We start from the raw sequence: 12858 nt of genomic DNA, 5'->3' as shown, positions 1-12858 counted from the left end.
CCCGCCCCCGCCACGGCCGCCGCGCCCGCCCCCAAGAAGAGCCGGTCGAAGGCGGCCGGCCGTGGGCCTCGAGGGGCTTCCTCCAAGGTCGCCGGCTCGTCCCCGGCCGTGAAGAAGCCGCGGAAGAAGCCCGCCGCCGCGGCCGCGGCCCCGCCCGCCACCGTCGCCGAACCTCCTCCCGCCGCGCACGAGGTGTTCAAGGAAATGGCAACCCCATCCTCGTTCATGGACCTCCTCCAAAACCTCCTTCCGTGTTGCGTCCTCTACTTTCCGAGGTGACACTCCGATGAGTAGTTGTGGTGATGGCGGTGTGTACGACTCCACCGGTGCCGATGGAGATGCTTGATGGAGCCCGCTTGTGGTCTAGGAGATGGCGCCGAGGTGCAACTTTTGATGATGTTGCCGATGAGAGGAGAAAGATGATGATTTTTGTGATGTAAACTATTAAACCATGCATCAATGATTGTCATTTGGTAGTTTGTTTGGAAGTTGATTGTGTTCTTGTTGTCATAAATTGTGAGATGTCAAATGATAGTTTTAAAGGTTGGGGTTGAGGCAAAGACTAGAACCCTCAAATCCAACCCTTAAAGCAGTTTACGGGTTGGGTTTGAGGGTTCTAGTCTTTGCCCTTGTTTTTCAACCCTTAAAAGTGTCAAAATCTGGCACTTCTCAACCCTTAAAACTGCTATAAGGGTTTAAGGGTTTGAGAATTCTACTAGTAATGCTCCTAGTCCCGATTCTGTAGACGCTGCTTGATTGACGATGGCGTGCACGGGAAAACTCTTCGTCGGCGCGATCTGTGAGAAGGTCAATGCATCTCATGGAAGCAACTTCCCCACAGGCCACAGGGATGGACAGATAGATAGAACATGGGGTTCTCCCATCAGATCGATCACGCCCATGCATACCTTCCCCAGTACGCCGCAGCACGATCCGACACTGCCGCAGGCCAAAACCATTTAACTAGTCCTCACCGTCGACGGAAACCCGCCATTAATTCCGGTGTCGAGAGAGATCTCACCTCCAATAGTATATAAACAATGCCACACTCCACTCAGCAAGTCGCAAGTTACAGTTCAACAGCAAACATCCCCTGCGAACCCAGAAAGAAAGATGGCGCGGCTCCTCCCCCTCGTCTTCCTGGCCGTCTCGCTGGCGTGGCCGGCGTCGAGCAAGCCTCTCCCGGTGCTCGTTCCGGTCACCAAGGACCCCGCCACCCTCCTCTACACCATCCCCTTCCACCACGGCGCCGACCTCGTCGTCGACACCGCCGGCCCGCTCGTCTGGTCCACGTGCCAGCGCGGCCACCTGCCGGCCGAGTTCCCGTGCAACAGCCCCACCTGCCGGCTCGCCAACGCCTTCCACGTCCCGGGCTGCCGCGCGCGCGGCTGCGGCCGCGATAGGCGCAAGGACAGGACGTGCACGGCGTACCCGTACAACCCCGTCACCGGCGCGTGCGCGGCCGGGGACCTGGTGCACACGAGGTTCGTCGCCAACACCACCGACGGCGTCCACCCGGTGAGCCAGGTGAGCGTGCGGGCCCTGGCGGCGTGCGCGCCGAGCAGGCTCCTCAAGTCGCTGCCGCGTGGCGCCTCCGGCGTGGCCGGGCTCGCGGGCTCCGGCCTCGCGCTGCCGGCGCAAGTGGCTTCCGCGCAGAACGTCCCCAACAAGTTCCTCCTCTGCCTCCCCCGCGGCGGGTCCTCCGGCAGCACCGGCGTGGCCATCTTCGGCGGCGGCCCGTTCGAGGTCTCCGCGCAGCCGGGGAGGAACTTCACGCAGGAGCTCGTCTACACGCCGCTCGTCGCCGCCAAGAAGGGCATGCCGCCCGCACACTACGTCTCGCTCGAGTCCATCGCCGTGGAGAACGCCCGCGTGCCCGGCGCCGGCGCCGCGGTGGTCTGCACGAAGGTGCCCTTCACCCTGCTCCGCCCGGACGTGTACCGCCCGTTCGTGGACGCGTTCGCCAGGGCCCTGGCGGCGCAGGGCGCGCAGGGCGGGCCCGTGGCGCGCCCGGTGAAGCCCGTGCCCCCCTTCGAGCTGTGCTACGACACGCAGTCGCTGGCCAACACGCGGATCGGGTACCTGGTGCCGGGCGTGACGCTGACGCTGGGCGGCGGCACGAACTGGACGATGAACGGGCTGAGCTCGATGGTGGACCTGAGGCCGGGGACGGCGTGCCTGGCGTTCGCGCGGATGGAGGGGGTGAAGGCCGGGGACCGCAGCGCGCCGGCGGTGCTCGTCGGAGGGTTCCAGATGGAGAACACCGTGCTGGAGTTCGACATGGCGAGGAAGCGGCTCGGGTTCGTCAGGCTGCCCTTCTTCACCCAGTGCGGCCACTTCAATTTCACCAAGATCGGCTACTAGGCCTTTTGCTGCCTTTTCTTTGGATAATAAATCTGTACCTCTACTGAACTAAAGTGCTACTGGATGCTAAAACTGTTGTTGATCATGGCGGTAGCCAGCTACATTTGTCGTCACGGTTCATCCCATTTTGCAAAGTTGCACTTGTTTTGTGTGTGATATGGGACCAACCATGTTAGCGACCCTGACGGTGCGGACCCGCGAGCCAGCAAGTAACGCCAGGAAGAGGCGCGGCCCAACCGCGCCAAGAAGCCCAACCCAAGGTACACGGGCCCAGAATGGGCCACGGCCAAGCAGCTGTTGACGCTGGAACGTGTCACACGAACACGTCGATGTGTACCTGCGGCGCCGAGGGAGATGCTCCGCAACTCACACCGCGGGAGGCCGACTTCCAGCGCGATACACAAGACAGCAAGCCGGCGCTTTTGGTACCCGAAACCCCACACGCCCGGGAAGGACCCCGTCTGGGCGCGCGGTGGCTATGGGCTGCCCTAGGTCGACCTGATCGCCCCTAGGGCCTCGAGGTTCGCCGCCCTGCAATGAAGAAGAACGAACGAAGAACGAGGAAGAAGAAGAACTAGGGTTAAGGAGAAAAGATAAAAGATAAAAAGTGGTGGATTGATTGATCGATTGTGTGTTGTTCAATCGGCCGCCACCCCCAACATATATAAGAGGCGGCTGGACTTCCCGTACAAGAAAAGGATTCATCTAGGCTTTCCTTACAATAAAATTGCATCAATTCACGTCCAAAACCCTAGTTAAATTCGGACTGGTTTTATCCGAACTTTCCAAAACGGTTCGGTTTACAACCTGGCTGCACCTTGCTGGTCATGTTTGAGGCAGTAAACGACCTCGGATGGAAACGAGTCCAAAAGCAATCTTGACCGTTTCGACGAGACGAAAAACTTTCATGTCGAACGATTTTTCATCAGAGGTCATCTTGAGGATCAAATAGCTCGCGCAAAACGGACTGTGACGCAAAACATCCGTCCCTCGCGCTACCCATCACACATGGCGTCTGGTGGGGCGCGCCACACTTTGCCTCCTGGCAGGGCTACATTCCGATGGCTCTAACTTTTGCATACGAACTCGGATTTGAACGATTTTTATATCAAAATCGATCGTTTCGACGAGACGAAGACAATCCGTGTAGATCCTTTTTCCTTACGAGGCTGTCTTGAGGGCGTAATGAGCCAAATAGTGTTTTGAATACAAAATCTCAGTATTTCAAACACAACTTCGGCCTTCGAGATGAGATCGGATGGCAATGGCCCAAACTTCAAAGATGTTCGTATTGACAATACGAAACTTTTTCATGTAGAACACTTCTCCATTTAAGGCCATTTTAAATAAGTTCTTGACTGTGCCAAAATCTGGTGTCAATACATGCCTCCCTGTTTTTCGGCAAAGCCTGTGTGCCGAAAAATAACTTGCACATAGCTTGCTCTAAGGACGATGTCAATACTCCATCGGCCATTTTGGCATATTCTTAGGACGATAAGTTTATATCGGCCATTGCTTGTGTGAATATTTTGACGCAAGCTTGGGTGAAACTTTCTCAACTCCCTTAACAATCCGATGATAAAGTCCCATAGATATGTATCTCAAGGTCATCTTCAGAACCATATTATTCACCCTTTTGCTAGGATTTTGCTGATAATCAATAATAAACTTTCTCCAATCCTTACTTTTTGCCTGCATAAAAAAATCATTAGTGGCCGAAGCGATGGACTTCGATTCAGCCTTACCTATGTTGACGAGACTAAGCATCGGCTATTGAATGAAATACAATACACCATGATTAACATAGTAGCCTGGTGCTTGCTGTGCCAACTCTTTTGAATTGTCATGCCTAGAAATATGAACAGTTTTAAAGCAACCAAGGTAAATTTTGCATCTAGGCATACCTCAAGATAAACTACAAGTGATTCGTCAAAACATTCATAACCCTTGGATATTTGTTGCACTACTCATAACGAATCACCAAAAGCCTCAATATGTTTAGCACATATGACAAAAGTTCCAAACCGAATAACATTGCATATTCGGCTTTGATTATTGTGCAATAAATATTTTAAGAGACATGAGGCTTCACGTAACAGCACCATATGGAGATATATAAACAACACCAACACCATGGCCATTGTTATGAATTCAACGATCGAGACATAATCTCCATAGCACTAGAGAGACAAGGTTAATATCACTTAACATGTACCTTGTCTCGGTTCCAATTGAACTAAGGACGATGTTAGAATTTCACACTGGCCATGATCGGATAGTTTCTTAGGACGATAGTTAATTATCGGCCATTATCATGAGGTCCATGTAGAATTCATCCATTAAAGAATGTATAGCCGAAATAAACAAATAAAATAGCAATAAAATATTTCGGCCCCTTTGTCTTAGCAACAAAAATGTAACTAACCAAATGTATAGTGATTTGGTAATACTCTGTCATGATATGGAAAATTATGTTGCATCTATGGATCAAAATAAGTCCATGAAGGGTAACTGATCATACCTGTGGATGAATTCCATGGCAAACGCATCAATGGCATTGTTGAAGAAAATGGATGATGTGCTAACCGAAGATTTTGATGTTGTGATGCGCACCTTCGGCTTAATTGTTTGTGGCTTTCATTATTTTCCTTCTTCACTTTTATTGTACTTGTTGCAACAGAAGCATGCATATAATTTTTGTCTTGATTGATCTTCTTGGGAACCCATGCCATGTTCTTCTTTTTCAGGTCTTGTGCACTAAGATTTTGTAATTTCTTCTTTTGCCAATATGATAAGCCGAGTGGGCATCTCGGCTGTGATTCTGTTTTGACCAATGGTAATTCTTTTTTGGCTTTGTGCACTCTCAACTTCTTTTCTTCAGATTTGGCACTCTGAGTCTTAACAATTGATTGCTTCATCTCATTGTCTGTAGTAGCCAATGTCAACACTTTCATTGGCTCTTTTTCATTTGAGATCAAATCTGAAGCAGCACACTTACGACCATCTCTTTTCATGCGGTAAACTTGCTTTACCACCTCTTTCTTCTTTCTTGAGGTCTGGACCGATTCCTTATGATTGAAACGGTCTTTGACGCGTGATTGTTCAAATGTTGATCTCCTTGGAGCTGCATAGTATTGGTGAGATGGTCTAGAGTAAGATGGAGAATGTGCCCTTGTATCATACATGTTCCATGATGAATATGTATCTATATGAGCATAGGGAGGCATCCACGGCATTGGCATTGGCGGCCCAAAATAAGGATATGAATATGTTGCATTAAAATTATCACTTTGCCAATACCAATCCTCATATTTGCGCCTTGGCGGTGATCTTGGTTTCTTTGCATGATTTGGCCGATAAGCATTCTTCTCTTCACTCTTCTTTTGATATTTATACAATAGTTCAGCAAAGGTGATTTTTGATCTCTTACACTTGCGCTTATTCTGGCCTTTGTTTTCTTTTGGTTTGCTTTCATCGATCATTAGATTTGCTTGCTGCCCCCCAGTCCTTGGCATCTCCATTGTAGCTTCGATGGAATTCTCGCCCTCAAGATTATGTTCATTATGCTCTTCAACAACTTCATTATTTGAAAGCTTAATCCCATCACCTGCAGTTTTTACCTTCTCTTTCAATGGATCGGCTTGAAGCAGCTGATGCAAAAACTTTCTGCCATCGGGACCAATCGGAATAGACTGGTCATCTTTTGGTGTCTCAACAAATTTCAATCGTCCTTTATCAATGGCCGATTTAACTATTTGACGAAACATATTGCAATCCTCAAAACTATGCTTTAACGAATCATGCAACTTACAATACATTCGTCCTTGGATTGATGGCTTGACATGGTGATCAAGAATTCTTATGTAATTATTTTTTAGCAACAAATCAAATATTTGATCACACATGCTTGAATCGAAGGTATACCTTTTGTTTTCTAGCCGATCTTTTTGTGAGAACGACTTTGGAGTTAAGCAAACGAATGGTTCAGATTTGGCATCTTCCCATTCGGCTATGAATTCTCTTTCACATTCATTTTCCGATGTCCTTAAGTAAGAAACTATACCAGCATCGGTTTTCCCAAAAGATTTTAACCTTGGCTTTAAATTTCTGAAACGAAAATATTTAGAACATACATGTCTCAGTTGAGACCAAGTGCAAGCCAAGTACAAAATAAGCAAAGCTACCCAACTAGATATGAACTTTAGACAAAGAAACACGGAAAGCTTTGGCGGTAACAATAACTCATTATCGGTCTTTATAAATGGCGCAATGGGTTGACCGATATTATTCCATAACAATTTTACTGCTAACAAGTAAATTACCCTTCCTCATTGGTCTTTCAAAATTACTTATGATAATATTTCTTATAGATGCATCAATAATGAAGTTGCGACCAAATATGAAAATAGGTAAATTACTCGCTATGCATACCTCTTCCAATATGTTGGGAGAGCATGATAGTGGTGCCATTTGAAGAACATCTTGCTCCGTCTTTGGATGGCTCCCCAACACCTTGTCATCATCTTTTTCTTGAATCCGTGCATCATTGCTTTGAAGATTTTTGTCGGCCGAACTTTGTTCGGCTACTTGTTCTTGTCCTTGAAGCTTGTCAATTTCTACGGCACGGAACTCATAGGGCAGGAAGTAGGTTCCATTAACTTCAGAAAAATCAAGCACCATTGTTTTCCTATGCTTTCCATGCCCTTTCTTAATAATGCTTGCCTCGTTGGATTTGATGGATTCAGAATATATACTACTTGATTCGGCTTTTTCAACCGAAGCACTTTCATGTTCCGAATCATCCTTCTTTTCATTGATAGTACCAATTGGCAATCCTTCTTTTATCTGAGCCAATTCTTTTTCTATTTGTTTCTGATGGCGAGCGGCAAAAATAGCTTTAAGCTTTTTCTCAATTTCAGCCCACTCCGGATATGATTGCCCCCCAATGCTTTTAGATTCTTACGGCAATGACACACGGGTGTTGCCGAAATTTTGCAATTGTGTAGGGGGTGTATAATATGATGTAGTACTAGGTGAAGGCATATGCAGTATTGTAAGACCATACTTTTGCTCGCCAATTTTATCAATTGGCAAAGATTCATCTTCTTGCAAAACTCTAGCTTTTATTGCGGCATAATCAGGAAATAGCCCCTTTTCATGTTGTTCAAGGCAAAGAGCACTAATTCTCTTATTTTTGGCTAAACTCTTCAATGCATCCACCACTACCTCATCTTCTATAATGTTGGGCACAACCGCTCCTGTAAAATTTACATTCATTCGGCTATAACCAGGAAGGTGTGAAGCCGAATTATGAGCATCTACAGTTGTGTATGATGCCGAAGAATTACTAACATGAGGTGTAGCATATGACGGTTGAGAGTAACTGGCCAAATAGCCATTAGTAGCATGGCCAATTCTCTCATTCATCGGCATGGTTGGATTACTATATTGCACATTAGCTGCCGATGAATAAAAGGGTGAAACACTTTCTCGTATGGCATTGGAAATTCTAACTTGGGGTGTTTCAAATTGATTAATCGAACTCATCATGTTGCTCATCGGCATATGAATTTGCTGGGTTGCCGATGCGTGTGAGTTGGGATACATATGGTGCATATTACTAATATCATAAGAAGTTGAAGTATATAAATTACTTTGAATCGGCCCTTGCACGTAGTTAGTTGCATGATTGAAAAAACTAGGGTTGGTCGATAGAGTATACTCATTGAACGATCTAGTAACACCATATGAATTATTTGCATCTACATAAAGGGATTGGGTATTCATATTATCTTTGTAGACTGCAAACCCTAGATGACGATCTCTTTGTAGCAAGAACGGGCCGGAGACCGTTCGAAGCTTCGTCCCCAGCGGAGTCGCCAAAAAGTGTGTTGACGCTGGAATGCGTCACACGAACACGTCGATGTGTACCCGCGGCGCCGAGGGAGATGATCCGCAACTCACACCGCGGGAGGCCGACTTCCAGCGCGATACGCAAGACAGCAAGCCAGCGCTTTTGGGACCCGAAACCCCACACGCCCGGGAGGGACCCCGTCTGGGCGCGCGGCGGCTATGGGCTGCCCTAGGTCGACCTGATCGCCCCTAGGGCCTCGAGGTTCGCCGCCCTGCAATGAAGAAGAACGAACGAAGAACGAGGAAGAAGAAGACCTAGGGTTAAGGAGAAAAGATAAACGATAAAAAGTGGTAGATTGATTGATCGATTGTGTGTTGTTCAATCGGCCGTCACCCCCAACATATATAAGAGGCGGCTGGACTTCCCGTACAAGAAAAGGATTCATCTAGGCTTTCCTTACAATAAAATTGCATCAATTCACGTCCAAAACCCTAGTCAAATTCGGACTGGTTTTATCCGAACTTTCCAAAACGGTTCGGTTTACAACCTGGCTGCACCTTGCGGGTCATGTTTGAGGCAGTAAACGACCTCGGATGGAAACGAGTCCAAAAGCAATCTTGACCGTTTCGACGAGACGAAAAACTTTCATGTTGAACGATTTTTCATAAGAGGTCATCTTGAGGGTCAAATAGCTCGCGCAAAACGGACTGTGATGCAAAACATCCGTCCCTCGCGCTACCCATCAGACATGGCGTCTGGTGGGGCGCGCCACACTTTGCCTCCTGGCAGGGCTACATTCCGATGGTTCTAACTTTTGCATACGAACTTGGATTTGAACGATTTTTATATCAAAATCAATCGTTTCGACGAGACGAAGACAATCCGTGTAGATCATTTTTCCTTACGAGGCTGTCTTGAGGGCGTAATGAGCCGAATAGTGTTTTGAATACAAAATCTCAGTATTTCAAACACAACTTCAGCCTTCGAGATGAGATCGGATGGCGATGGCCCAAACTTCAAAGATGTTCGTATCGACAATACGAAACTTTTTCATGTAGAACACTTCTCCATTTAAGGCCATTTTAAATAAGTTCTTGACTGTGCCAAAATCTGGTGTCAACAGCAGCGCCCTACTTAACACTGGAGCGACGACTGAAACGCCATCCAGTGGACCAGGAACGATCCAGCGGTGGCTACGTACTCCCCTCTCCCCCGAACCCTAGTTCATCCCTGTTCTTCCCATTCGAGCACCGCTCCTGTAATCGACTCTAATAGCTACTACTTCAGAGAGCACAATAGATCGATCCTCCTACCTTGAACCTATCATCTGGTATCAGAGACACCAACCACCCCCCCTCTCCGCTCCGCCCTGGCGCATCTTATCGAGATGCGCGGTCTCCCCCAGGCTTGTGAAGCCATGGATCCCAGCGTCTCTGCCTTCGTCACCCGCTTCGAGACCAAGATCGAGGCCGCCATCGATGGCCTCACCAAGGCGCAACAAACCACAACGACGAAGATCGACGATCCGCTAAGCTGGCGCCCAGATCTCGAGCGTTGCGTCGCGGATCTCAGCGACGCAGTGGCTGCCCTACAGGCGGCGCCACAGCCACCACTGATGGAGCCGGAGGACCAGCAACCGCGCACCTCTACGCCGCGACCACATCGACACCTCGGCAGGCGCGACAGGTGAGGGAGTCCTGGATTAGGGGGTATCCGGACAACCGGACTATATACTTTGGCCGGACTGTTGGACTATGAAGATATAAGATTGAAGACTTCGTCACGTGTCCGGATGGGACTCTCCTTTGCGTGGAAGGCAAGCTTGGCGATTCGGATGTTAGATCTCCTTCTCTGTAACCGACTCTGTGTAACCCTAGCCCCCTCCGGTGTCTATATAAACCGGAGGGTTTAGTCCATAGGACAACAACAATCATAATCATAGGCTAGCTCCTAGGGTTTAGCCTCTACGATCTCGTGGTAGATCAACTCTTGTAATACTCATATCATCAAGATCAATCAAGCAGGAAGTAGGGTATTACCTCCATCGAGAGGGTCCGAACCTGGGTAAACATCGTGTCCCCAGTCTCCTGTTACCATTAGCCTAAAATGCATAGTTCGGGACCCCCTACCCGAGATCCGCCGGTTTTGACACCGACAGCAGGCAACACCCAAGGGCCTAATGGCCACGGTGTCACCATCAACCCTCGGGGGCCCACGACGGTGCCCATTCCGGTGCCGCCGCCCCCTGCATCTGGTCAGTATGATTCCTTGATCCCTTCGTCTATGGACCTGTCTCCGTTTGCTCATGCCAGTCAGTTGCTCTCGGCATTGGGTCAAGCCCACCCATCGATCAATTTTCCACGGTTCTCTGGTGAAAATCCAAACCTCTGGAAAAGGTTGTATGAACAATATTTTCAGATGTCTGGAATTCTGCCATCTTTTTGGGTCCCTATGGTAGCTCTCAATTTTTCCGGTTCGGCTTCAATCTGGCTTCAGTCGATTCAAAAGCGGCTCGATGAGCTGGACTGGGAGTCCTTCACATCTCTCTTATGCACATGTTGTGGGCGAGATCGACATCAAATGTTGATCCGACATTTTTACACTGTCCGCCAAACCACCAATGTCTCTAATTACATTAAATAGTTATGAATTGATCATTAATCATTTGAGCTCATATTCGGATTCTATTCACCCATTTTACTTTCTCACCTGTTTTGTCGAGGGCCTGCGGAAGGATATTCGTGCTGTCGTGCTGGTCCAACGACCACCTGATCTGGACACGGCATGTGCTCTCGCGTTACTGCAAGAAGAAGTGGCGGAAGGAGCGTTCGGGTCTCTACCGCGACCACCAGAACCAGCGGTGCGCTCGGCCCTGCCCCTCCCGCCGCCACCAACACTTCCCGCGCGCCCAGTACCTGCCGTTCCCACGGTGGATCGACGGGGGACCGACGCGGCGCGCGCCGATACAACGAAACTCAAGACCCTGCGCGACTACCGCCGAGCGCGCGGCTTATGCTTCAAGTGCGGCGAACGATGGGGACACGATCATGTATGCCCAACATCCGTGCAGCTCCATGTTGTGGAGGAGCTGCTGGAACTCTTTGGCATCAACGACACCATCGAATCCTCGCCCACGGCCCCGAGAACTGAGACAGTGATGGCGATCTCGCGCCAGGCCCTTTCCGGTGGTGTTTCCGCGAAGGCATTCCAACTACGCGCATGGATTTAAGGCTAGGAAGTGCTCATGTTGGTGGACTCCGGTAGCTCCACCTCCTTCATCAACCACACACTCGCCGCGAAGCTGTCAGGAGCGCGGCCTCTACCACGCGCTTGCAAGGTCCGTGTAGCTGATGGGGACGAGCTTGCCTGTGTCTCTGAACTGCCAGCTTGTGCATGGTGCACCCAAGGCAGTGAATTCATCACAGATATGAAGATCCTGGTGCTCGGCACTTACGATGCCATCCTGGGGATGGAATGGCAGGAAGGAAATAGCCCTATGATAGTGGACTGGCATGCCAAACTCATTGAGATCAAAACCCCTGACAGTGTCACTCGTCTGCAAGGTCATGAAGCCCAATCTTCTGAATGTTCAGTGATCAACGCATTGGAATTGCAGAACCTGTGCAGAACAGGAGCTATTACACATATGGTGTATGTGTGTGCACCCTCCTCAGAGGAGGGCAATCCATATGCAGTACCAGACAACATACAACAAGTGGTCGATGATTTTTCTGCATTTTTTGGTGAACTAGTGGGATTGCCACCACAGCATGACTGTGATCACAAGATACCACTGATTCCAGGAGCTCAACCTGTCAACATACGATCTTACCGTCACAAGCCTGACCATAAAGACGAGATTGACGCTCAGGTTGCAGAATTGCTGCGTCAAGGAGTGATCCAGGAAAGATCCGGCCCATTTTCTTCTCCAGTGATCTTGGTGAAAAAGAAGGATGGCACGTGGCGGATGTGTGTAGACTACAAACATCTGAATGCAATCACGACAGTGTCTAAGTTCCCGGTGCCCATAATTGAAGAGATTTTTGATGAGTTACATGGAGCAGTGTGGTTCTCGAAATGGGATCTACGGTCAGGATACCATCAAATACACTTGGCACCAGGTGAAGTACAAAACAGCGTTCAAAACCGATTCAGGCCACTATGAATTCAAGGTGGTCTCCTTTGGGTTGGCTGTTGGGGAACGTAGTAATTTCAAAATTTTCCTACGTACACGCAAGATCATCATGATGGCATAGCAACGAGAGGGGAGAGTGTTGTCCACGTACCCTCATAGACCGTAAGCGGAAGCGTTATGACAACGCGGTTGATGTAGTCGTACGTCTTCACGATCCGACCGATCCAAGTACCAAACGTACGACACCTCCGAGTTCAGCACACGTTCAGCTCGATGACGATCCCCGGGCTCCGATCCAGCAAAGCTTCGGGGATGAGTTCCATCAGCACGACGGCGTGGTGACGATGATGATGCTCTACCGGCGCAGGGCTTCGCCTAAAATCCGCGACGATATGACCGAGGTGGAATATGGTGGAGGGGGGCACCGCACACGGCTAAGGAACGATCCGTAGATCAACTTGTGTGTCCTAGGGTGCCCCCCTGCCCCCGCATATAAAGGAGCAAG

The 12858-nt window shown here is 49.1% G+C and overlaps 1 protein-coding gene across 1 annotated transcript; it reads left to right on the top strand.

Moving 5' to 3' along the window:
* Nucleotides 1-999: 999 nt before the first annotated feature.
* Nucleotides 1000-2477, top strand: LOC119277994 (chitinase CLP-like). The gene has a single exon (XM_037559349.1). It carries the CDS (start codon nucleotides 1114-1116, stop codon nucleotides 2362-2364), a length of 1251 nt encoding a protein of 416 aa, XP_037415246.1. The 5' UTR covers nucleotides 1000-1113; the 3' UTR covers nucleotides 2365-2477.
* Nucleotides 2478-12858: the final 10381 nt, after the last annotated feature.

This window comes from Triticum dicoccoides, chromosome 3B (assembly GCF_002162155.2).
Source record: "Triticum dicoccoides isolate Atlit2015 ecotype Zavitan chromosome 3B, WEW_v2.0, whole genome shotgun sequence".
Taxonomy (NCBI): domain Eukaryota; kingdom Viridiplantae; phylum Streptophyta; class Magnoliopsida; order Poales; family Poaceae; genus Triticum; species Triticum dicoccoides.
The sequence above is the reverse complement of the archived record's forward strand: the minus strand, read 5'-3'. Positions and strand labels throughout refer to the sequence as shown.